General features: G+C 34.6%; 1 protein-coding gene across 1 annotated transcript; it reads left to right on the top strand.

Annotated features, from left to right (window-relative positions):
- The first annotated feature begins 5,760 nt into the window (after window positions 1–5,760).
- Window positions 5,761–12,133, top strand: LOC107795599 (ubiquitin-conjugating enzyme E2 10). The gene is made up of 5 exons (XM_016618267.2): window positions 5,761–5,872; window positions 6,006–6,091; window positions 9,837–9,964; window positions 11,302–11,406; window positions 11,840–12,133. The coding sequence occupies exons 2-5, from the start codon at window positions 6,022–6,024 to the stop codon at window positions 11,981–11,983; spliced, it is 447 nt and encodes a 148-aa protein (XP_016473753.1). The 5' UTR covers window positions 5,761–5,872; window positions 6,006–6,021; the 3' UTR covers window positions 11,984–12,133.
- Window positions 12,134–27,475: the final 15,342 nt, after the last annotated feature.

The raw sequence follows: 27,475 nt of genomic DNA, 5'->3' as shown, positions 1-27,475 counted from the left end.
ATGCAACATGATGGTCTTTTCATTTCAGGTTGCTAGTCCTAGACGGACCCAACCCCTGTGTTGAGTCCCCTAAGTCAAATGCAACATGATGCAAATAAGCGTTCCTACTAGGGATCCGGCATGAGGCTTCGTTATACTAGATTTATAACCTGGGTATATGTTCTAGACTGTGTACCCGAGCGGACAACTCGAGTCGAGGAGAGGGCTACGTACCGGGGACCCGCGAGATCGTCCGGCTTTGTAACTTGTCCGGCCTCTTTCTTATTTCAAAGTACGACACTAACAGAATAGGGAGTCTCGCCCAGCGAGCTTCTCCCCGGAGGTAAGAAGAGAAGGGTTTAGGCACAGTTTATATACAGTTTAGATAATATCAAAGCGGTAAAAGACAACATTTAGCACATTTGCCAAAACATGTAATAAATATCAGATAATAAAGCCAAATATAACAATTATTCTAAGCTCAAATTCTTGAACCCTGAACCAGTGGTTCTGGAACTATCCCCAGCAGAGTCGCCAGAGCTGTCACACCTCTTTTTGCGCGCCCCGCCTCGAAGGGTTAAATGCGCGAGGGAGTTTTTCCAATTTAAGTGACAATATTCGAAATGAGATTATTTATTTTAATTCAGAGTCGCCACTTGGGAAAGGTTTGGCTTTTGGTGTCCCAAGTCACCGGTTTATCTTGAATCCCAAATCGAGGAAATTTTCGACTTTTCCAAATGAAGTCTGCGAACCAGAAATTCTAAGTAAGGAATTCTGTTGACCCGAGGGAAGGTGTTAGGCACCCTCGAATCCCGTGGTTCTAGCACGGTCGCTTAAATTGTTATAATGGCTAAATATCTGATTTAAATACATGTTATGACTTACGTGCTTTTATTAAGTTTAAACCGCTTTTATTATTGTCATTTATTTTTATAGAATTGCAACGTCGTGAAAATGCATCTCGAACCACGTCACAATCAATGCACCCGTGGTCGTCGACACATTTTGACTCCGTTGAGATTTGGATTTGGGTCACATCAATGTGCACCCGTGTTTAAGAAGGTTAAATTATTAAAGGTGCGCCTAAAGAAACTAGCATATTGTTATTTTGGGAAGGCCGTAAAATTCGCTAAACGGCCTGTCCCGAATTCTAAGTATTTTAATATATACATTTAGAGGGCCCCGCAGCTTGTGCATTTTTGTTTGTCGAGGCTCGTCTCAATTTTACTTAAAAGGATAAACCTACAGTGACTATATTTTCCTATTAAGTTCATCTCTAAAATAAAAAAAAAATCTCTTAATTAATTACATGCTAAAAACGTAACTTATTAGTTATTAGTTTACGGCTAATGCGAATGGAAAATTGCGACCGAGTTTGTACAAAGAAAAACTGCTTTCATTCTATATTCTATTATTCAATAATACTAAAACGTGAGATTGACACACCATAATATCAAAACCGATTAACTATTCTTTGATTAATTTAAACTAACATTGTTAGATGAAGAAGTTATACATATGCGACATCATTACTCATTTAATCAATCAACTACATTTTTATACAAGAAAGGAAAATTATATTCAAACACAAATCTAAACAGGAGGGATTCAACAGGGACAAAGCCTGATTAATATTTCATTTCTCTTCAATCCGAGAGTATACAAATGTGTACCTGGAAATGGCAGTACAAGAACAAAAGAAGGAGAAGTCAGCAACAATAATAACACAGCAACAGCAGGTCCAGCAACACCGCAGACCAGTAAGAACCAGTAGAATAACCCAGCAACGGATTGAAAACTCAGCAATACCCAAGTGCAATTGTAGTCAAAACAGAAGAGAGACGGATACAAGATGCAGTAGTTTACTGATTTTCAATAACACTCGAGAAAAGACAAACGAAAATTATTCAAGTGAAAGTTTAAGTTGTCTTTCTCTTTTCAAAACTCTACCACACTTCTTCAGATTTTCAGAAAGTATTACTCTCAAAAATATTCTCCCAAATAATAATCCTCTCTCTCTCTAAGTCTTACTTTTCTCTCTTTATGTTCAAGTCTAAGTTTTTTCTCTCAAGTCTCGTCCTCTTTTAATGTCAAGAAATGACTCTATATATAGCAAGACAAATCTTCAATTCCCAACCCCCAAATTATTCCCTCAATGGCATGCTTTGCCCCACTTATTAATGTTTTCTATATTTTAAACCTTGTCCCCCATGCCTTCATTAAATAAATACCACATTTCCAACCCATTACCATATGTCCCCCATGCCTACATTAAATAAATGCCACATTCCCAACCCATTACAATATGTCCCCCATGCCTACATTAAACAAGTACAAGATTCCTCCCCATTATGTTTTGTCTTGTCCCCCATTATATTAAACAAGTACATCAAAAACCTCACCCCATTATATTTGTCCCCCATGCTTAACATAAAGAATCAAAATAATGTTCAATTACCAAACTACCCCTCCGACCTTATTGCAATTACAAATCTACCCCCGAATGCAATGCAATTTACCAAATTACCCCCATCAGCTCTAAACACTCAATTAATCATAACTTGACCAAAATATGATCAAGATGACCAATTTCTCAACAATCTTCAACAACAATTATATGAACACGATGAACAATACAACTTAAAATTAATGGAATGAATTAACCATATCGGGAACCAATCCTGGTTAATTTAGACCATGAATGTATGAGCAAGAACACAACAATACAAACAACAAAATACTAAATTAACAAATCAAAGACAAACATAAACTCACATTAAATCACTGGATTTAATCATGAACTTCAAACAAAGATGAACATAAATTAAATCTATATTTAGCAACAAACATGACAGATTCACATGACTCAAACAACATTAATGATTCCCGGAAAATACATAACAACATGAAACAAATTGAAGAAATAACCAATTAAATTTTAATTTGAATCTAACAAACATTAAACTAACAAACATTCACTTAAACAACAATACAAACATGAAATAAACATGAAAAATAACTAATTAACTTCCATTTGAAATCTGAAAATTAATTCAACAAAAAACACATGAACATGAACAAAACAAAAAATCAAATATCTAATCATAGACATGAACAAAACAAACATTTGCCGATTTTAGATTCGAAAATATCAAAACAAAATACGGACAAAATAAAACTCAAAAACTACTAACCGGAGATGAACAACGACGAACTCGATTGTATGAACTGTTTTGACGAACCTCGAATGGGAATGAATCTGTCCGGATTCGACGACGAACTCAACGACGAACTTACCTTCCTTGTAAACTGTGACGAACTCAAAATGACGCTCGACGACCTCGACTAAAACTCAACCGAATGAAATGGTGGTAGCAGCAATTATAGTAGCATCATTGTTGCTGAAACAGTGGCGGTTGCCGGAGCAGTAACAGTGACGAAGGCAGCAGCTATGTTACGTGAAGAAGCTGAAAACAGAAGAAGCAGCGCGGCTGGGTTCGTTTGGACGATGAAGCAGCAGTGCGAGCTTGAAGCGGACGACGAAGAAGATGAAGGTGAGGCAGCAGCTCGGAGAGAGAAGCAGCTGTTCGTCGAGGCAGCAACAACACAGCCAAAACGAGGTGTTCGCAGTCGCAGGCGAAACAGTAACGGAGGTCGTTTGGCCGTGGAAACGACTGGTTGACGAGCTTGGCCATGGAAACGACTGGGCGTAACGGTGGTGACAACGACGGGGAGGCAGTCGATGCAGCAACAATGGTCGACGCAACAATGGCGGAGAAGAAGACGAAGGTGAGGTCGAGGAAGAAGAAGGAGCATCTGCAGCAACTGAAGAAGAAGGTGGAACGGGAAGCAGCAACACGTTTGGAACGCGACGATGGTGAAAGGGAGTCGACGGACTGTGGTCGTTTGGTCGCCTGGTTCTGTCCATCGACTGAAGACGCAACAGCGGGGGGGAACTTAGGTGGTCCGACGACGTGTGTGTGTGTGTGTGTTGGGGTAAATGCTGCCATGGTTGTGTGTTTTTTTGAGCTTGGGGAAGAAGAAGCAAAGGAAAGGGGGCAGACCATTTTTAGGGTTTTTTCTTTGTCTTTTGTTTTGTGTTTTGACAAAATGAAGGATGGGTGTTGGGTAAATGGGTTAGTGGGGCGGACCGGGTCGACCCGGTCTGAAGTGGACTGGGTCATGGAGAAGATTGGGCAATTATTTGGGCCTTTGGCTTACAATTGAAGAAGTGGCCCAATCCGATTTTCTTTTGTATTTTTGTTCTCTTTTCTTCTTTTATTTTTTTCTAAAACTAAATTATAAAAATACTTAAATGATTATTAAGAACTAAATTAAGTTATGAAAGCGCAAATTAACTACCAATAACAATTAACGCACAATTAAGTAATAATTAAGCATAAATTGTATATTTGGACATTAAATGCTAAAAATGCAAAAGATGCCTATTTTTGTAATTTTCATTTTTTGTAAACAAACTTAATTACTAACAATTGTAGAATTAAATTCTACATGCAAAATGCGACATATTTTTGTATATTTTTATTAATTTAACAAATAAACATGCACAGAAAAATACAAATAATTATTCAAAATATCACAAAGTATCACAAAATTGCACACCAAGGAAAATCATTTTATTTTGAATTTTTGGGAGTAATTCTCATATAGGGCAAAAATCACGTGCTTACAGACAACCGTTAGGATTGGGAGTATTTTTGTCTACTTTCTTAGCGGTAAGGACTTATTTGGACCGATAGTAGAACTAGGTATAAACGTGAACAATTTACTAAAGTAGAGGGACAAATCTAACCTTTTTTCCTTGTTAATAATAGCACAAATGATTTGCTGAATATTGTATTTTACTTTGAAAAAAATAGGCATGTGGAATTTAGCTAACAAATCACTAGGTCTATTTTTCCTTTCTTATAATTTATAAATACGATGTATAGCATATAGAATTGCAGTTTTCTTTTTTTTGGAATGAATAATAACAACAATAAACTAAGTATAATTTTATAAGTGGAGAATGAGAAGGGTAGTGTGTATGCATTTACCCTTAACTTTTGAAGATAGAAAGGTTGTATCTGATGACCCCAAAATCACAACAATGTTGAAAAGAAATATGACATTCTTGAGGGATTAAAGTCTAAACAAAAAAATAACAACAACAACAACAACAACGACCCAGTATAATCCCACAAGTGGGGTCTGGGGAGGGTAATATGTACGCAGACCTTACCCCTACCCCGAAGGGTAGAGAGGCTGTTTCCAGGAGACCCTCGGCTCAAAAAAGCAATAGGAGATAATATATTAGTACCATCAATAGAATCATAATAAAATAACAGCAATATAAGAAATACGAAATAGATGGAAGATATAATAATAACCAGCAACTAAAGCCCTGCATCAATAGATGACCACTAGAATCCTAAAACGAACTCCTAACTGGCTAATCTCACTCTAGTGCGCTGTAGAAATATTCGAAGCAAAAGAAATAAAAGTAGTAATAAAAAAATATAAGAATAAGCAAAATACAAGAATACGAATAGAAAAAGAAGTAAAAAATGAGCTAAAAAAAGCAGGCGAAGACACATATCAGAGCCAGGTTTCGATCCTGGGACCTGTGGGTTATGGGCCCACCACGCTTCCGCTGCGCCACTCTGATTTTGTTGTTATATTGACTCAAAATATAAAAAAGTTCGTAAAACTTTGGAGGGATCAAAGTGTCACATTTACAAAACATTGGGGGTCGTAGATTAAATTACCCACCAAACTTACGAAACGGTTCACTGTTACATAATTTTTTCTTCTTCTGTGTATAAAAACCGTCTCTTATTTCACCGTTTGAACTCTCCCTTTTTTGCAGAAATCGAGTAGGAGGATCTCTGAGGTAAAACAAATTCTCTTCTCCTCTCTCAATTCTAGGATTTGTAGATTTGTATGCATATATCTAATCGTACATGTAAAGTGTTCGTTAAAGCTCGAGCTGATTTAGGGTTTTTCTGTTTAATTTTGGTAATTAGGGATTTGGTTAGGGATATGGCATCCAAGCGGATTCTGAAAGAGCTCAAGGATCTCCAGAAAGATCCTCCTACCTCTTGTAGCGCTGGTAGTATCTCCAACTCTTTCTGTTCGTTTATTTTCTTCTTATGTTTAATTTTTGGTGATTTTTTTTCCCTTAATTTTTTCAAATTGGCTGGTGCTTTGGCGAGTAAGTCTTGTGTAAGAATACTTTTGACCTTGGCTTTACAAGTTTTTGCACCAAAAAGTTAATTTAACTTCAAAAGAAGCAATAGTGACAAATTGATGTATTAACTATAGTTAAGTGGCACAAGGGCGGCGTGATCTAGTGGGAGGAGAACCCTGAGGTCTTAGGCTCAAAAAAAAACACTAGGTGATTTCTTTCCGTCTGCCTAATTCTAGACCTTTGTGGGTAGAGTCAGTGCCGGAGCCAAAAATTTGACTATGGGATGTCAAAATACGAGAAAGTAAAACACACGAAAAAAATAAGGGGAGTCAACATATAGTATATATACATAAAAGAAGAAATTTGACCCAACTAAACAATGTAATTTTCCAGTGTGGCACCCCTTACGTCCATCACTGGGCAGAGTTACCCCGTACTTATGTTGGTTGGAAGTAGCAGGTATCCGTGGAATAGCGCGCAAGAAAAAAGAAGTAACTATGGTTAAAGTGATTAAAAGAAAAATTAAAGGATGTTAAAGAAATAGATATTGGGCCTAACTCAACTTCAAAAGCTAGCTTAAAAGGTGAGTATTCCCCAAGCCATATTAAATAGATCACTCATCCCTTAAAGCACCAATGTGGTACTCTTCACAAAGGACATGTCATGCGTTTGTCTTGCTGCAAAACACAGGTGTGGATAAGATTTTTTTCTGGCTATTGATCCACCTGGATGGGGTGAGGTTAAAAGAATTAAAAAAATGAAATTGGCTGCTGTTTTTTTTAAAGATTATCCTTTTTAGTTGCTAGCCTACATGATTCCTTGGTTATGGTGTGGGAAGTGTGAAGAATTCAGGCTGTTCTTTTGGGGCATGATCGCACATTTTTGGTGTTTTTTTTCCTTTTCACCTTTTTCTATTATCCAGGTTTCAGTGAGGGGATAGTGAATAATGAAAAATTGTCAGTGAGTTTGGTTCACTAGAAATTTGCTTAGTCTGCAAAAGGTAGACTGGTAGAACTCAGGTTATCCGAGCTTGTATCTTAGATGAACAGGTTTTGATGAAAGGAGCAATCTTGAGCTTGTTAGAGGTCAAAATGAAACGACTTTGAAATCTAGCTGGAAATTTGGAACAACTAGGAGTTTTTTTTTAAAGATTAATCTTAACTTTTTTGCAGCCTTTTTCTGGAAATAGTTGTAGGTATGTGAACGCTTCTTCAGAAATTTGGTTTTGCATATAAAATATCTGGAAATATGTATCTCCTCTCCGTTGAAGAAATATGAGTAATTAAAGAATCTTTATTTGAAGAAAAATGCAAGAAATAATATCAAATGTTGTGCTTTCTAAAGAGAGCAAAAGCACGAAAGTAAGTGTATATATAGTCAGGTTAAACTCTTCAGACTCAAGAATAACATCATAAATAGGGATGGCAATGGGGCGGGTCATACACCCCCCCCCCTACGAGGCGGGTTTGGCAAAACCCACAAAAATTTCAACCCCCCCCCCCCGCATAGTTATTTTTTCAGTTTTCAACCCGCCCCGCCCCGCCCCACTTAATTTTTTTTCTAAAACAAACTAGTTTGACATTTTATTATTTTATTAAATGGAGAGTTTAATAGAATTACATAAAAGTGTACCAAAAGAAAACGTATGAAAACTTTCTTTATCATAATATTTCCTTTAAATCTAATTTTGGATTCTATTAATCTACTAATATCACTTAAATCTACGTAAAAGAATCATAAATAATATTATAAACTACGCCGGTAAAACTTTCTGAATAACATGATCAGAAAAACCTTTTGACTTTTTGAATACAAGAGTAAAAGTCAAGCTGGTTAGCAGGGTTTTTGAATACAATAGTACTGCTGTTTCTTTATCATCTAAAAGAAAGTATATAGCGATAACCTAGGATAAATAGTATAGTACTGATTAAATTATACTTTATAATATAAAAATTGCGAAAATTAATGCTTACCCTGAATTGGAGATCAAGCTGGTTAGCAGGGTTGCTGGTATCAAGCAAAGCTACAGTAACAAGACGACGCGTTGTTTCAAAAAAGATAAAATTTAAAGTTGCCCCGCATTGAACCCGCATTAAACCCGCAACCCGCTCCGCTTTAAAAATTTTAAAAATTATTTTAACCCGCCCCGCACCCGCATAAGAGTAAACCCACCCCGCACCTGCACCCGCATAAGAGTAAACCCGCCCCGCCCCATTGACATCCCTAATCATAAAGCAAAGAAAAATGGGATCTGCGATGGTAACTGCTAGGTCCATTATTTCTTTCATGAAGTTTTTTGTGGGAATGAAATTTGAGCATGCCACTTGCTTCCATGTCCATGATTTTGCTTGGTGTGATATTGGAAGGAGCAGACAGTTGAAGGGGCTATCAGAGTTTAGCGTTCAGTTCAAAGATAGAGAAAGAAGGGAGCAGAGGGAGAAGAGTAACGGCTAGGATGTTACAGTTTGATTTTTTGATCCTATGGTAATGGGAAAAAGAGTCATTGGGAAGACGGTAGAGTTAAAACCGAAGGGAGTACAAAAAGAAAAGGATGGTAACATCTTGGTAATAGGTAGATGCTAGAGTTAAATTCTAGGACTTTCCATTTTTCTCCTTGAGCCTGAATTGAGCTCTTTGAGGTGGTTGTATTTTCATTTTAAATAAAAAAGGCAGCCTGGTGCACTTAGCTCTCGCTGTGCGCGTGGTCCAGGGAAGGGCTTCACCACAAGGCCTATTGTACGTAGTAGCCTTACCCTGAATGAAATGAGAAGGAAAAAGTTCTCATATTGTTCCATTTTTCTCTTTGAGCCTGAATTGAGCTCTTTGAGGTGGTTATATTTCCATTAAAAAAAAAAAGAGCAGCCTGGTGCACTAAGCTGCCGCTATGCGCGGGTCCAGGGAAGGGCTGGACCACAAGGGTCTATTGTACGTAGCCTTACCCCGAATGAAATGAGAAGGAAAAAGTTCTCAAATTGTTCTCTAAGTTGGCTTGAAATGTAGAATTTTCTATTGAGTCTGTCAATATGACTTCCTGTGGTCCGTGACTTTGTGCCTCTTGTATGAGGATAAGACGGCTAGGTTTCTGGTTGCTTTATAGATAATAGAAAATTTTAATGAGCCTCATAGAAGAATGTATTCTTTAGTCTTCTGAAGGATCGGGAGGAATTAGGTTGTGGCATCTAGAAGAGACTCTTATGTTTCTAGTTCGTCTTTTTGTTTTTGTTTTTGTTTTTGTATAGCAGCTTCTTATTTGTGGAGGTCATGTACCGGTATTCTCGGTTCAATGATGTTATTTGTGGAGGTTATATCCTGCTGTTCTTCGTTTAATATTCCTAATGAAGCTAAACGCAGGAGGAACAAGAAATATGAATAGGCCAGATGATTTTTGGTGACTAGTAACTGATTAAATGATACATTGTAAGGTGCCAAATTGCACACGATACAAAACTTTGAAGACCTGCATAAAGTAAAGTTGGATTGTGCATCCGAACAAGCCTACCATGTCTGTATTTTTTCTTTAGACGTGTTTGCTATCTGCATCTGGAAAGTTATCTGATTCTTTCTGCTTTTTCTTTTGCTATTTTATTATGGAAGTAGCTTTGTGAAACTTGGTAAGATCTACATGCGGAACATTGTTCTCTCATAATTGTGCTATTTCTTGTATCAGGCCCAGTTGCTGAAGATATGTTTCACTGGCAAGCAACACTTATGGGTCCATCCGACAGTCCTTACGCTGGCGGAGTGTTTCTTGTTACCATTCATTTCCCGCCTGATTATCCATTTAAGCCTCCAAAGGTATCCCATCTATGGCATGCATTACATGCTTTTCTTGATGACTCATCTGATAAGTTATTTGCTTGCTTATTAATGTACTATTCCTAAATCTTGCAATTAATATATATCAATGGGTTCCAAATGTCTTTGTTCACAACAATATTTTAAGCCAAGTACAGATGTTAGAGGTCATTTGCTAGGGAGAGAGCTGCTTTCTTCCACTATATCAATTCAAAACTATTGTGTGAATGGGCCTTCTATAAAGCTCTAATTTATTGGTATTAGTCATGCCTTAAAAGTCAAGTTAATTGATTGTAAAACCTTATTGACTGGTCAATTAAACCGGTATGACGAAAGCTCAACTTTTTTCTGAGTATCTGCGTTTTGTTAATACAGTAGTGATGGTAACAGCTTCCGTTGAGTTGTCTTGTTCTCTTATTTGGGAATCAGCTCTCCAGGACTTGCTGAAGCTCTGAGGCATATATTCGATAGAATATACTTAAAAGCTGCTGAAATATGTACTGCATTCCTGTAATAATTAGCAATGACAAGAAAGAGTGTGGTTGGCCGTCTTGATTAACTAGTCAAGTGGTTCTCTAGTTGTCTTTGCTCCTGCTTTGCTTGTGTGGAATCCACTGAAATCATGGACTGGGGGAGGACGATAACATCTTGTGCAAGTTTAAGAAGAATGACTTGGATTTGGCCCAAGGAGATTGGTGAGTATTTGAGGCACATTAGAAAAAACTTGGAGATCCTAGCTTTAAATCCGAGCTGCATCACTCAGTGTGGGCCAATCTGCTCCAACCTTGGTAGGCAGGTTTACGTCGCACCTGTGTTTGTGTGCTAGCAGCTGGCTGCTTGGTTAATCAGTCTAAGTACGTTTACAAGTTGGTCCGGATACCACTATCATCCAAAAGACTGAGAAGGATGACTTAGATTTCCCTTTTGGTTGATATTACGTTGAGCCATATTATGAGATCTTGGAATTCTCTATGCTCTTTGCTATTGGTGTACAAATCACTTGGTCAATTGCTTTCAGTTCCTCAAGTCTGATAAAATGCATTTTGTTAATTTCATCATGAACATTCCCCTCGTGAGTACTATGTTGAACTCTCAACTAGAGGGGGATCTGAAAGTCTGTTTTTCTTGTTGGTATCCTAGTTAACAGTTTTGCTTTATTCCATACAGAATCCTTTATTGGATTGAGTTCATGTAATTTTTTAGAAGTGGACTTAGTGTGCTCTTAGATTCATTTTAAAAGTACATAGTTTTTGGCTGTTTCGCTTCTATGCGTTCCTTTTTCTTTACACTTTTAACCCTGGGAAAGCTTCACAACTTATAGATGAAACTGTGTGCAGGTAGCTTTTAGGACAAAGGTTTTTCACCCAAACATCAACAGCAATGGTAGCATTTGCCTCGACATTTTGAAGGAACAGTGGAGCCCGGCACTCACAATTTCCAAGGTTATTTCTTGATATAGTTTCAGAGACATTTGATCTTTCTTTGCTTATTTACATCCCAAGAGTTTCAAGGACAAGATTCTGTCTAGTAGGATGAAATGATCTAAGAATGTCAATGTATTCTGGATCCGTATGACTTTTACATGTATATGGCTATTTTTCTAGTTGTCCTCCCATTCGACCAACCTCAATGGAGTGTGCAATAAAATTTTCCTTTTATTGAGAGTGTAATATAAGAAACTGTGTACCAGCTGCAAAATCATTGCTCCCAGTTAAACTCGTATATCAGTTGTACTTGTTTTCTAGAAAGCTAAAAGAAGGAATACATTGATCAAATCGTGCTTTATTTGTTTCAATTGCAGCTACCATAAATTGATCTATCAAATTGCAGATAGCATGTCAAGAAATCTGATTATTTTGTATATGTTCCTTGCAGGTGTTGCTTTCTATCTGTTCTCTTCTAACAGACCCTAATCCGGATGATCCTTTGGTGCCTGAGATTGCTCATATGTACAAAACTGATAAAAGCAAGTACGAAGCCACTGCTCGGAGCTGGACTCAAAAGTATGCTATGGGTTAGTTGCTGAAACACAAGTATTTGGTTTTTATCTATGATATGTATTAAGAAATTGTGTTATGCATAATTAACTCAAGGGAAAGGTTGAATTGTGGCCCTCTGTAAAATACTTAATTTTCCTTATGTTTGTAAGATTAAATGGTTTTGAAATTCTGTTGGATGGGTTCTAAGTGGTAAGCATTTTAACCATTGGTATCTGCACTAAGTGACCTCTCATATATGTGAAGCAGTCTAAAACCTTAAAACTTGAATATTTTTCTGGTTATTTTTCCCCAAATAAATAAAATGTCTTACTTCCTGAGTCCTGGCCTATCTTATCATCCCTTTTAGGGGTTGTTTGGTTCGGAACAAGGATATTATGTGACTATAATCTTGGAATTATGATTCCATATTATATGAGATAGATAATACCAAAATTTTGGTATAAAATTTATACAGTTTTAGCTTTTCTCGGTAACCAAACAACGCCACAATTTTAGCTTCTCCAAAGCCAAAAGCGCTTTTTTTTTAATTTAAAAAAGGTGATTTTAGAAGGAAAAAAAGTATTTTTGACTAGAAGCAGAAGTTATTTTTGGAGAAGTAGAAAAAAGTATTGTCCAAAAGCACTTTTGAGAAAAATATATTTAAAAACAGTTTTTAAAAGCTTAGCTAAATACTAGTTGCTGCTTAGAAGTGTTTTTCAAATTAATTAGTGAAACATAAACTATTTTGCACCAAAAGTACTTTTAAGAAAAAGAACTTCTCGAAATAAGCTGATTTAACCTTCTTCCGTTTCTTCTCTTCAAATTAAAAATAAGAAACGACTAACTAATCTCGGTAGTTTAGAGTAGAACTGTTAATAAAGCAACAGTGTTCTTCATAATTTGTTCTATAAACAAATCTAAAAACGGTAGTTGACATGATTTTGTGCTTATTCAATTGTTCATTAAATTGTACTAGAGTGGCATGACTTTGTGTTATTTGTAATCGGCTATTTGTTAAATTATTCATTTAAAGTCTACCACCCCATTGGCATAATTTTCTGTGTTGTTCAATTAAGTAATCTTTGAAGTTGTAATTTTAATTTTGATAAAATCACCCCAAATCTGATTCGTATGATCTCAAATTTAAAACAAAGCCTCCAAAATCAACATAAACATCGTCAATCACTCATTTAATCAAATAACTTCAAATTAAGAAGACTCACTTTGTTTTCTCAATACTCTAAGGTCCAATTATTGAGTTTTAAGATTTTTTTAAAGCAAATCACTAAACTACTCCACTACTCTTTGAATTAAAAATTTAAGCACAAATTAATAACATTCAAACAATTTTAATAATAATAATAATATAATAATCAAAGAATACATAAAACGTTTACCAATTTCTGGATGATGACATATTCACATTTTAGTTTCCTCTTCATTTCCATAGTATGAGAATAAGACAATATGCAGAATAATTAGTAGCAAAACTAAGAATATGTAAATATTGTCGGATTCTCAAAACAGATAGCTTGTCAAAGTTAGAATCCTAAACAAAGATTACTAAATTTCATGTGTCCTAGGTATATAAAACAAATTACAAGAAAAAACCTTGTACAAATCCCATAACCTAGGCACTCTCAATACGAATGATCTTCAATAAATCCATTGTTTTTTCTAAAAGTTATTAAAAGGAACATCAGCTGCATGAACAAGATATGTCACTGCCAAAGCCAACAACATTAATACACATGCAATCCCCTGGTCAATTGTTGTACCTTCAATAACAATTACCACAAATCAATTAAACCACTTTCATGCTTTCCATTTTCTTAATAACCGTAATGTCCTGGCCAGCTCACTTTCATGCTTACTATTTTGTATGAGAAAACACAGATTTATGTTTCAAGCCTCAAGGCAGTTACACATTCGTTAAAAAAGACATTTAATAATCGTTGCAACAACATACCCCGTGTAGGAGAATGGGAAGGGTAGAGTGTATGCAAACCTTTACCCCTATATTGTGCAGACTATTTTCGAATAGACCCTCGGCTCAAAGTAATCATAATCACAACAATATATAAAAGAAATATGATAGGAAAGAAGTCATAGAAAAAGAAGTAACAACGACAAGATATTTAATAGACTTTGACTAAGCTAAAATACCCTTTATTTTTCTAAATGTATCACGTGATTATAACTCTACTAATTGAAGCCGTAAGGAGAATTTGAAGGAAAAAGAAGTAATAAATGCAAGAAATATTTTGGAACAAATAAAGTTTGTCGAGGAGAGAGCAGCAAAGAAGAGTACGATAAATAAGTATTGGCACTGAATTTGGAAATATATGCTACTCCCTCCATTCACTTTTAGTTGTATATTTTTCATGTTCCTTAAGAAACAACGACTAGCATGAATATTTTATCCTATTAATTAATATTTAGTCTCAATAATTGAAACCAAATTTACATATGTAGTTACAACCAATATGAAGTTCCAACGTAATTTCTTTAGTTTAAAACTCATCCACCTCTTTAGTTTAAAAGCTTGATCTTCATATCTCTTTATTTGAATCTTTAACTTCAACATTTTTTGAATTTTCAACCATTTTAAGTCCTCTACTTTGATATTTTGTGAAAATTTCAAGTGTTTCCTTCGATATGTTTTTCATATCTTCGTCCATTTCTTAAAGGATATGCTCGCTAATTTTTTTGACTAACTGGAGAGATAAAGAAGATGACTTTAAGTGGAGTTTTGTGTCGACGAAGAGTTCTGTGTCAATCCCAATATTAAGCATTGGTTAGCTACAACTGACCATTAACTTTTCAAGAAGTCTTGGTAAATGAATTAAGGGTAAGACAGAAAAAAAATTATTTTCTCTTGATATGCTAAAAGTGACAAGTGAAAATGTATTTTTAGAATACTGGACAACTAAAAGTAAGCGGAGGGAGTAGTTGACCGGTATTCTAGAATACATTTTCATTTTTACTTGTTACTCTTAGCAGTGCAAGAGAAGATAATTCTTTTTTCCAGTTTTACACTTAATTCATTTATTAAGAGTTCAAGACTTCTTGAAAGTTAATGGTTAATTTTAGCTAACCAATGCTTAATATAGAGATTGACACAGAACTCTTCGTTAATCCTCTTTGTTAACACAAAATTCCACTTAAAGTCATCTTTTGTTCTCTTCTTTGGAATATTTTTTTCTTCAAAAGTTTTTTTTTTTTTTTTTAACTTTCCAGTTGGTCCAAAAAATTTGTGAGCATCTCCTTTATAAGAAATGGATGAAGATATGAAAACATATTGAAGGAAACACTTAAAAATTTCCACAAATATCGAAATAAAAGACTTACTTTAAATGGTCGAAGATTCAACGAATATTGAAATTAAAGATTAAAAAAGAGAGATGAAGATCAAGCTTTTAAACTAAAGATATGGAGTGTTCAGAGGCGGATCCAGAATTTAAACCCTATGTGTTTAACTTTTAAATTTTTTAGCATTGAACTCAATGGCAGAGCCAAGATTTTCATTAAGGGAGTCAAAATATAAAGAAATAAACTTATCGAGAAGTCAAGGGGTGTCATTATATAGTATATATACATACTTAAAAAAATTACCAAGCTAAACAATATAATTTTCCGACGAAGGGGTGTCACGGTCACCTGGGTGCATGTGGCTCAGCCACTGATTGAACCCATTGTATTATTAAAGTTATGGGTTCATATCTACAATTTTAATAAATTTTTACGTATAAATTTTTTCTCCGCATCGAATGTTATGGGTTCAATTGAACCCGTCGAGTATTTACTACATCCGCCCCTGGGGAGTGTTGATATCTATAAAAAAATTAATGTTAAGACTTGAAACTTCGTATTGGCTATAATAATTAGGGATTTTTTCCTATCTATACCATATATGAAACCTTATTACCAAAAATGTTCATAATTTGTTAATTACCCGCCCAGTCCACACTTTTACTACAATTTATATACCAATCCATAATTAGGCAGATTCTGCCATTTAAAACGCGCTAAAAAGAAGGCACGAAATTTGCGTTTGATTCTTTCCACATTAAATTCGAATTTTGAAACAGAAAGAGATCTCATTGTTGCGTAATTCTCTCATTCACTACAATTCTAAAACAACGCAAGCTTCAGAAGCTCCCGTACTCAAATTGCTTTTACAAATTCTACAACGCAATACAAATTGTAGAATTCAAAATTGTTCTTCATCGATCTCAGTACTCAAATTGTCGAACCTATATTTGTTCTTCATCTTTTTTCTCTCAACTATACGAAATCATGTCAAAAATCCTAATAATGCTAAAATTGAATGGAAATTGGGATCACTATGACAGATTTAGAGATTTTGAAGTTGATGCCATTGTGGTAGATGAGAATGCAAGCTACGGAATTCTGATTTCTACAATTGCAGACCAACTATCGATTGATACATCGGATAAAATTATAGAAATCAAATACATTGTGAACGACAATTGTCCTCCAATGGAGATATTGAACATTAGTAGTTAGCATAAAAAAGAAGCAGTAATCTACATATAACTACAAAATATAACTAAAAGAAGAACAGTCTACCCACACCTATAACTACAAAACAATACAAGACATCTACACATGTAAACATTATCTCTAAACAATAAGGAAGAAAAAGGTAACCACAGCTCTATAACTACAAAAATATAACAGTTAGTTCAAGTAACTCACAAAATGTAGATTAATTGTAGTTAGTATGAAGGTAAATGTAGCAGCATACAAAAGTGAAAAATATATCTTATCTACAATTTATCCAGCAGACTACAAAACAACTACATTTATGCACTGTCTAAAAATCACAATTACAATTAACCTACAAAATTGAGACAAACAATCTACAAAATTTGGACAATTCCACATTTTACCAAAAAACACTTGAACAACAGATTTTTACAACCAAAATCACACTAAAAAACTGCAAAGAAAAATAATTAGTGTTTACCTTTACCAAAATCTTTTTGTGAACCAATTCTGGTACTTTTTTGGAGGGTTTCTTCTTTTTCGGTTTTGATGAAGAAGGAGAGACCTTGGGTTTTTTCACAGATGGAATTTTAGGGGAATGTTCAACAAAATCATCATCTACACACAACTCTTTGCCCTTTCGTTTGAGTTGTTTCTCGACTGGTTTATCACCTCCACCAGCATCAACATCGTGCAAATGCTTGGTTCTCATCTCCACACGGATTTGTCTAGGAGATGAAATACTAGTAGTAGGTTCACTTGCATGTGTCGATTTTGCGTTTTTGGGTGGTGATTTTGGTGTTAAAACACCCAAATCAAAGGATGGGATATCAACTAATGTAGCTTTTAAAGCTTTTTTTTTTTGGAGTGCTGATTTTTTTCATGATTTGGGACTTGAAAAAACAGATGCAACTTCAAAATAGGACTTTGTGAAAATAACTGGAAAAGAAAATTGTAGAATCGTGGGTAACTGATGGTAAACGTGGGTAACTGGCGAGTATACGAAAATGGGGGAATTAACTGAAGGTGGGGGGTTGTGGGGGGTGGGAGGAGAGAGAGGCGGGTAAACGAAAATGGGAGAATATACGCTCCTAAATTAATGCCTAATATAAATGAAGCATTAATTATACCCTTAATTTGAATTGTGGTATATAAATAGTAATTTGGTATGCTGAAATGTAATTAACACAATCCTTAAACATTGAGGGTAATAAGGTTTCATCATATATGGTATAGGAAGGTAAAAATCCCTTTTTAATGTTTGTGTCGAAAATGTTGGATTCAGTTGAACGCATTTCATTATATGCTTAACCCGCCTATAAATATATACTAGATCGAGTTAAAATAGCAAGGGCTAGCCAGTTTTCGGACCGGTCATTCAAAAATAGCCAGTATTTGCAAAGTTATTGAAAAATAGCTAATATTTTGCTGCAACAGGGATTGACCCAGCATAATGTACTGGAGATCGGTGCACCTGTGTATGAACTTCCAGCATATTACACTGGAACTCCAACACGCGGAAAGTTCCAGCATAATATATTGGAGATTGGAGCACCTGTGTATGAACTTCCAGCATATTATACTGGACCAGTATATTACACTGGAACTTCATTATAATATGCTGGAGTTCCAGTATATTATGCTGGAGTTTTTTTTGGATTTTGAACCGTGTTTTCGTTCAAATTTATTTTTACATGAAAAATGGCTAAATATCGATTACTTTTGAAACTGTGGCTATTTTTGAATTTCTCCCCTAGTTCGAACATGAAAAAAGGCAGCCCGCTGTATTATGTATCCCACGTTCACGTATGGACAGGATCGGCCTAATTTGTGCAAGTATTAGTGGTTATTTTATGGTTTGAACTGATGACCTATAAGTTAGACGGATACAAGTTTATCGTTGCTTCAAAGCTCCCCTTCAAACTAGTTTGACCATTATTTATATATTTTTACTTTTTAGTGAGAGGTATTTAGGATTTTATTTGATGGGTTCAACCTTTTACTATTGAACTTATTACATATTTGAAATTATGGTTTAAAATGTAATATCTTCCTTTCAAAAGTTGAGTTAGTTTTTTTTTATGAATATATATTTATGTTTAATGTCGAAAATGGTGAGTTCAATTGAACGCATTGATTGCATACTTAATCTATCAATTACTATATAATTCGAGTTAAAGACAGCAGAAAACTTTTGGTTGGATATGGATATTTGAAGATGAACTAGCAAGGAAAATTGGCTTGTTGATTTTCCAGGTCTCCAGTGCCAATATTCAGATCTATAACTTGTTTAGTAACGCTTTTGAAAGACCAAAAATGCTTATTTAAAAACAAATAATACTTATTTTAGAGATCTGAAGGTGTGTGGCCAAATTTTCGATAAAAAAGATATATGTATCTGAATAATACTCTCTCCGTTTACTTCTAGTTGTCCACTTTAGACTTTTTATGCCCCTTAAAAAATAGTGATCAACATGATAATAACCCTATTAATTGATACGTAGGCTCAATAATTGAAACAAATTCTCATATATAATTATTAGGGATTTTTACCTTCCTATACCATATATGAAACCTTATTACCCTCAATGTTTAAGGATTGTGTTAATTACATTTCAGCATACCAAATTACCATTTATATACCACAATTCAAATTAAGGGTATAATTAATGTTTCATTTATATTAGGCGTTAATTTAGGAGCGTATATTCTTCCATTTTCGTTTACCCGCCTCTCTCTCCTCCCACCCCCCACACCCCCCCACGTTTTACCTTCAGTTAATTCCCCCATTTTCGTATACTCGCCTTTCACCCAAGTTTACCATCAGTTACCCACGATTCTACAATTTTCTTTTCTAGTTAATTTCACAAAATCCTATTTTGAAGTTGCATCTGTTTTTTCAAGTCCCAAATCATGAAAAAAATCAGCACTGCAAAAAAAACTTCAAAATCTACATTAGTTGATATCCCATCCTTTGATTTGGGTGTTTTAACACCAAAATCACCACCCAAAAACGCAAAATCGACACATGCAAGTGAACCTACTACTAGTATTTCATCTCCTAGACAAATCCGTGTGGAGATGAGAACCAAGCATTTGCACGATGTTGATGCTGGTGGAGGTGATAAACCAGTCGAGAAACAACTCAAACGAAAGGGCAAAGAGTTGTGTGTAGATGATGATTTTGTTGAACATTCCCCTAAAATTCCATCTGTGAAAAAACCCAAGGTCTCTCCTTCTTCATCAAAACCGAAAAAGAAGAAACCCTCCAAAAAAGTACCAGAATTGGTTCACAAAAGATTTTGGTAAAGGTAAACACTAATTATTTTTCTTTACAGTTTTTTAGTGTGATTTTGGTTGTAAAAATCTGTTGTTCAAGTATTTTTTGGTAAAATGTGAAATTGTCCAAATTTTGTAGATTGTTTGTCTCAATTTTGTAGGTTAATTGTAATTGTGATTTTTAGACAGTGCATAAATGTAGTCATTTTGTAGTCTGCTGGATAAATTGTAGATAAGATATACTTTTCACTTTTGTATGCTGCTACATTTACCTTCATACTAACTACAATTAATCTACATTTTGTGAGTTACTTGAACTAACTGTTATATTTTTGTAGTTATAGAGTTGTGGTTACCCTTTTCTTCCTTATTGTTTTGAGATAATGTTTACATGTGTAGATGTCCTGTATTGTTTTGTAGTTATAGGTGTGAGTAGGCTGTTCTTCTTTTAGTTATATTTTGTAGTCATATGTAGATTACTGCTTCTTTTTTATGCTAACTACTAATGTTCAATATCTCCATTGGAGGACAATTGTCGTTCACAATGTATTTGATTTCTACAATTTTATCCGATGTATCAATCGATAGTTGTTCTGCAATTGTAGAAATCAGAATTCCGTAGCTTGCATTCTCATCTACCACAATGGCATCAGCTTCAAAATCTCTAAATCTGCCATAGTGATCCCAATTTCCATTCAATTTTGGCATTATTGGGATTTTTGACATGATTTCATGTAGTTGAGAGAAAAAAGATGAAGAACAGATATAGGTTCGACAATTTGAGTACTGAGGTCGATGAAGAACAATTTTAAATTCTACAATTTGTATTGCGTTGTAGAATTTGTAAAAGCAATTTGAGTACCGGAGCTTCTGAAGCTTGCGTTGTTTTAGAATTGTAGTGAATGAGAGAATTACGCAGCAATGAGATCTCTTTCCGTTTCAAAATTCGAATTTAATGTGGAAAGAATCAAACGCAGATTTCGTGCCTTCTTTTTAGAGCGTTTTAAATGACAGAATCTGCCTAATTATGGATTGGTATATAAATTGTAGTAAAAGTGTGGACTGGGCGGGTAATTAACAAATTATGAACATTTTTGGTAATAAGGTTTCACATATGGTATATATGGGAAAAAATCCTCATTAAATATCACCATTTTTCTTAAAGAAAAATACTCCTTACATCAGTAATAAAAAGTTGAACCTGTCCAATCAAATCCTAGATCCTATATTTATGAATCACCATTGAAAGCAAAAAAAGAAAAGAAAATAGAATAAAAGAAAAACTAACCGTCGCTGGTCGGAGCCGGTGCCGGTGCCGGAGCAGAACCATCTTGTCCCTGAACAGCAGGCAAAATGATCGAGAGAACAAATACTAAAACAAAACCAAACATCAATTTACCAGATCTCATCCCCATTTTTTTTGTTCTCTTTTTAAAAAAAAATTAAATCTCTCTTTTCAATTAATTCTTAATTTCTTCTTACTCTCTCTGCGAACAGCCTCAAACGAAAAGATCTCTCGAAAGAGAGCCGTGCGCAGAGAGAGAAATTAAACAAGAAAGTTTTTTTTTAATTTAAAAAATCTCAGAATTACTACAATTTTTTATGAAAATAATATGAAATTTGAAGGATGAAAGGTTGCAATAATGGGGGGTATTTTGTTTATATGGTTTTTATTTACGGCTTTTCGTTGGATTCAGTGAGTGATAAACCGGGAGAATCGGTAATCGGTATTCTTGTCGATGGAAAAATGTGGGGTCCACGACGCATGTCACCGAATCTGACGCGAAGTTGAAATGGCATGTGATTATTGTTTCCTATCGTAATTGGCGCCATATTCTAAGGTCAAGATCTTTCCACGTGTCAGGATCTGATCTACCTATTTTGAGGTGCGAGAGTTTTGTGCTTTATGAGGAATTCCTTTGCAGGCCAAAGTTTAATTCAATCGGATATATTCAGTTGAAACAGCCGTCTATATTCATTGTTTACTTTATTTAGTTATATATATAGTCAGAGGCGGATCCAAAATTTAAATTCTATGGGTTCAATTTTTAAGATTTTAAACATTGAACTCATTATATATTTAAAGTTATGGGTTCAAATCTATTATTTTTGCAATTTTAATAAATTTTTACACATAAATTTATACTCCACGTAACTCTCACACTGAATCCGCCTCTGTATATAGTGTATATATTAATTATATTTTCACCAATTATTTTTAGTTTAAGCGATTGAATACGTGACTATTTACGTTAATTCTTCTAATTGAATTTGGTTAGGTTCATATTAAGGTTCTTTGTTACAAAGCACAAAAAAGGGACAGCTCGGTATATAAAGTATTCTGTGTTCAAGCAGGGTTTGGGGAAAGACGTACCATAAGGGGTGTAGTATAGACAGCTACCATAAGGCAAGTATTAGCGGTCGCTTCCATGACTTGAATCCGTGATCACGTAATGCATTTCCTTTTTTATAATACTTCCTCTATCTCAAAGTATGTAATCCATTTTCTTTGTTTGTTTTTTCTAAAAAGTATGATATTTTTTTTATAACAATTAACATATATTTACTATTTATTCTTAATAGATAATTTATAGCTAAATAAATATTTATATTTTAATTTAGACCACAAATTTTAAAAGTTTTTTTTAATTATTTAAATGCCACTTTTTAACAAACTTTTATTTGTGCATTTGTATGTCTATGCTTTTCTGAAAACATATCAAAATTTAAAATTAAAAAAAAAAAGAGTTTTTAAAGTAGGTCGCCTGTTGTTCCGGCGATCTGCTGGAATTTGAAAAATAATAATTTCTAAAGTATTATTCTTTTCTATATATTTCTTCCTTTATTTTCTCTTCCCATTATTGGCCTTGCAAAATTGACAATTTTAACAAATCCGTGGAAATAATCTCTTGCAAAATTGTAGGGTAAGATCGCGTACGATAGACCCTTGTGGTCCGGCCTTTTTCCGAACTCCATACATAGTGGGAGTTTAGTGCACTGGACTGCCCTAAATCGATCTCACAAATATACCTCAAATACAAGGGGTGACGTACTATACATTTTCATTTGGAGGGTACAATGCAAATTAAGATATAAATTAAAATAATTTAAGTTATATACACTAATGATGCAATAATTCTTTTTTACAACATCGATATATTATAACATGTTATAACAAATTTAACTGCTATTTGTTTTAGCTTGCTAGTCAAAGCTATTAAATAGAGCAACAAATAATACTTTTGCTATCGTTTTCTCTCACCTTATTTAGTAAGAATATTTACTAAGAAAAGATATTCGTCTAACTGTCTAACATTTTAAGATTAGCGTAAGATAAAAGATATTAATTTGAAACAAAAAGTAAAACTTTAGAACTTGTAGGGTGTTTTTGGTACGAAGGAAAATATTTTTTCATGTTTGGTTGGCTTAAATGTTTTGGAAAACATTTTCCTCCAATTGGAGGAAAATATTTTCCTTATCAAGAGAATGAAAAAATATTTTCCAAAACTCATTCTCAACTTTCCCCACTCTATTCCCCACCATCACCAACCCATTTCACACCCACCCACCCAACCCCACCCCACCGTCAAAATAGCATGGGATAGCCAGTTTTCGGATTGGTCATTCAAAAATAGCCAGCGTTTGCCAAGTCATTGAAAAATAGCCACTATCTTGCTGCAACAGAGATCGGTCCAGCATAATATACTGGAGTTCGGTGCACATGTATATGAACTTCCAGCATATTATACTGAATCGGTCTACTTTGCTAGCTCCAGTATAATATAATGGAGTTCTAGTATACTTTGCTAGAACTCCAGTATATTATACTAGAGTTCCAGCAAAGTATACTAAAACTCCAAACTCCAGTAATACTGGAGCTCCAGTATATTATGCTGGAGTATTTTCCTAATTTTGAACAGTGTTTTCGTTTAAATTTATCTTTACATGAAAAACGGCTAAATTTCGATGACTTTTGAAACTGTGAATATTTTTGAATGACCACTTGTAAATCTGGCTATTTTTGAATTTCTCCCCACCAAAAAAGGCTTCCTTTTTTTTTCTTTCAAATTTTAGTTTTTTTTTTCTGTCACCACCCACCCTGCTATCCTCCCCCGCTAAAAAAATTATTATTTTTTACTCTTTTTTTTTTGTAATTTCAATTTTTTTCTGTTTTCTGCACCACCCCCCTCCCCCCCCACCCCACACAAAAAAAAAAGTTTTGGTTCGAAAGCTTATGGCTTCATGTTTGTTGTATTTAAATTATTTATGAATACTTTTGAGAAGTTATTTTCCTTAATTTGCATACCAAACACCGGAAAATGAATAAGATTACTACTTGTTTTTCAAGAAAATATTTTCTTGAAAAATATTTTCTGTTATACCAAACACACCTATAGTCTTGTATAAACACAAGCTATATATAAGCTTACACACACACCGAATTGTGATAATAACTCGAAACTGATTATGTAAAATTTCTGCATTCATTCAGGCCAGACCTAGAAGTCCGACTATGGGTTTTGGCCAATTCTGTTAGTAATCTGTATTCAAAACCAGAACGTTAGTTTAAGAAAACAAAACAGAAAAATTCCGAGCCCACAAGTCTTTTATGTGTCCTTAAGAAATTTAATACTCTCACAATTGTCCAAGGTTTCAGATTAATTCCTCCCATGATAGAACGGAATAACTTTTCTGTGATAACGACACTTCAAATCATAGAACTTCGGCAAACTCAAATGGCGGAGCAAATCATAACAAAATATTTACGTTTATGTTTTTAAAACAATGCAGAATGCAGAAGATAGATGAGATAGATTTTCAGATTTCGATGGTGGAAAATGAGGCTAAGCCTCTTTATTTATAGCCAACGAAATTGAGTCCCAACAAGTGCAAAGGTGCCTGTTCGTTCATAAGGTGTCTATTCCGCATAAATTATTTAAATTTATGTTGAATGGAATGTTTGGTCGCGAACTAGATCGTTGGAAAATAATTCAGTAAATTTCTAAATTCATACTTTTTCGCAGAAAATATTAAATGATGGAAAATAAAAATAAAATTTGTCTAAAAATTATCAATCAATCATATCAATTAACCAAATCCGAATCCGAAGTTGAGCCGAGCGACGTCGACGACGGCACAAGGCTTGCACTCTTCTCAACTCTTTAAGAGCTAGAAGAAGTGCTTTCATATATAAGCGCAAGAATTTTTCCCTTCCTATCCAATGAGGGACAAAGTTCCTTTGTAAAATAAACTAATTCAAAATTTTATTTTCCTCTATTTCTCCCCCCCCCCACTATTTTCATTCACACCTCTTTTGTTTTTTATTATCAAAATCCAACAATCCCCCACATGAATGGGGAATGACTATCCGAAAAAAATATACATGAAAAAACGGTGTGATTCACAAGTAACGATTGATCGCATCTGGATAAGTAGGTTTCCCTTTGAACTTTTCGTAGTGAACATATGTCGGATATACTTGATCAATCGGTAGATTTGATATCTTTGAATCGTCGAACTTTGATGTATACCTAGACAGTACGTCACACAATCAACCCTTAACCCTCTTTGTTTCTCATTGTTGTGTTCGTTTCAGCCATGAACACAGCTTGGTTTCATAAGTGTGTAGAGAACTGGCCTTACAATATTCTCCTTGAAGGGGATTACATTTCACACTTACATAGGTGATTCCTAAACGTGTTATCCAGTAGATACACTATTTGATATACCCCGTATCAAACTTAGAAACCATTAAAAAGCCTTAACGTTTTATCCTTGGTACTGAACTTTGTCTTCATCATGAAAATGAGCCAAAATTTTATTTGACAATGTTGAACGTCACTAATGACTTTGTATGATCTTCTTGAACCTAGATCTTGAAATTTCTAGTCTTTTCTAGGTGGAGTTACCGCCACAGTGACTTATCCTTGGTCATAGTCCCATTCCCTTTGATGACTTCTCAACCACCTCTCCAGATAGGCCTTTTGTAAGCGGATCTGATACATTATCTTTTGACTTTACATAGTCTATTGTGATAATTCCACTAGAGAGTAGTTGTCTAACGATATTATGCCTTCGTCGTATGTGACGATATTTCCCGCTATATATAATGCTCCCAACCCCTCCTATTGACGCTTGACTATCGCTGTCACACCTCCTTTTTCGCCCGCGCCGCCCGCAAAAGGGACGCGGAAGGGAGTTTATTCCAATTAAAGGACAATCGAAACGGGATTTATTTATTTATTTCAGAGTCGCCACTTAGGAGATTTATGGTGTCCCAAGTCACCGGTTGAATCCCGAATCGAGGAAAAGAATGACTCTGTTTAACAGTCTGCGCACCAGAAATCCGGATAAGGAATTCTGTTAACCCGGGAGAAGGTGTTAGGCATTCCCGAGTTCCGTGGTTCTAGCACGGTCGCTCAACTGTTATATTCGGCTTGATTATCTGATTTTATACAAATATGAACTTATGTGCAAATTTTAACTTTTTACCGCTTTCATAATTATTATTATTATTTTTTACAAGGAATTGCAACGTTGTGAAAATGTATCTCGAACCGCGTTACAATCAATGTACCCGTGGTCGTCGACACACTTCGACTCCATTGAGATTTGGATTTGGGTCACATAAATGCGCACCCGAGTATAGGAAAATAACATTATTAAATACGCGCCTAAAGACTAACGCGTTGTTATTATTTTGGGTAGGGCCGTGAAATTTGCTAAACGGTCCGTCCCGGAATCTAAGTATTTTAAAACAAATAATTATTGAGGGCCCCGCAATTTTGTATTTATTTTGGCGAAGCACGCCTCATTTATTTTAAGGATATCCTAAAATGACTACATTTCTATTAAATTCGTCTCTAAAATAAAAGATAAAAAATCCTAATTAATTACATGCTTAAAAAACGTAACATATTAAATGCTAGATTAAGACAAATGTTAACGGAAAGGAATATTACTAAAATTGAAATTATAAATACAATACGGAATCGACAAATAATACATTCAAAAGAAACTAATTATCCTATAACTAGATTAAACTCGCATTGTTAGATGTCTTGAACCGTTGGAATTAATTATTTACAACTATTTGAAATTAGAATCAATCTTAATTACTAATGCATATTCGAAAATTTATTAAATTTAAACATTAACTCGTCTTGTTTGAACTCAAATCATGCCATAATGCCTAATTCGCGAAATTAATTTAAATTCATGCTTTAACTAAATTTAGCTACATGTTCACGATTAACCTAATGTTGACAATATTAAAACCTTCATAGCTAGTGAACTTAATCAGTTTTGCCAAGCCGATTCACTAAAGACCAACTTATGTTATTTCCTCTTATTCCAATTATTAAACAGTTTGACAGTAATGAGCATGCTTAAATATATACTACCTAACAATCAAGTTAAAACAAAGTATTATTTAATACATCACTACAAGATGCCTAGTTATGCAAAGTGACAGAAATTTACAGAATAATAATACATGAAATAGTCTAAATACAATTAGTAAAAAAAACAAAGAAAAAGCTAAATTAAAACTTCAAAATTCCATTCTTCATATGTATTTATGCTTTCACATTTCAGCTTACAATATGCCAAAGTTACAGTTGTGTACCTGGTATTGTCAATACAAGAAGAAGAAGGTAAGCAAAGTAGTATGTAACACAGCAACAACAACAATAACCAGCAACAACCAACAAACGGAACACCCAGTGACAGATTTGAAAAC

This window comes from Nicotiana tabacum, chromosome 5 (genome assembly GCF_000715075.1).
Source record: "Nicotiana tabacum cultivar K326 chromosome 5, ASM71507v2, whole genome shotgun sequence".
In the NCBI taxonomy this organism is placed as follows: Eukaryota; Viridiplantae; Streptophyta; class Magnoliopsida; order Solanales; family Solanaceae; genus Nicotiana; species Nicotiana tabacum.
This window is presented reverse-complemented; position numbering and strand designations above follow the sequence as displayed.

What these genes read in the sequence shown, in the direction of transcription:
- LOC107795599 (XM_016618267.2), top strand. Translation starts at nt 6,022, where the DNA reads ATGGCATCCAAGCGGATTCTGAAAGAGCTCAAGGATCTCCAGAAAGAT. An exon ending in TCCTACCTCTTGTAGCGCTG is followed by an intron (nt 6,092 to 9,836) that starts GTAGTATCTCCA and finishes TTCTTGTATCAG; the next exon opens with GCCCAGTTGCTGAAGATATG. An exon ending in ATCCATTTAAGCCTCCAAAG is followed by an intron (nt 9,965 to 11,301) that starts GTATCCCATCTA and finishes AACTGTGTGCAG; the next exon opens with GTAGCTTTTAGGACAAAGGT.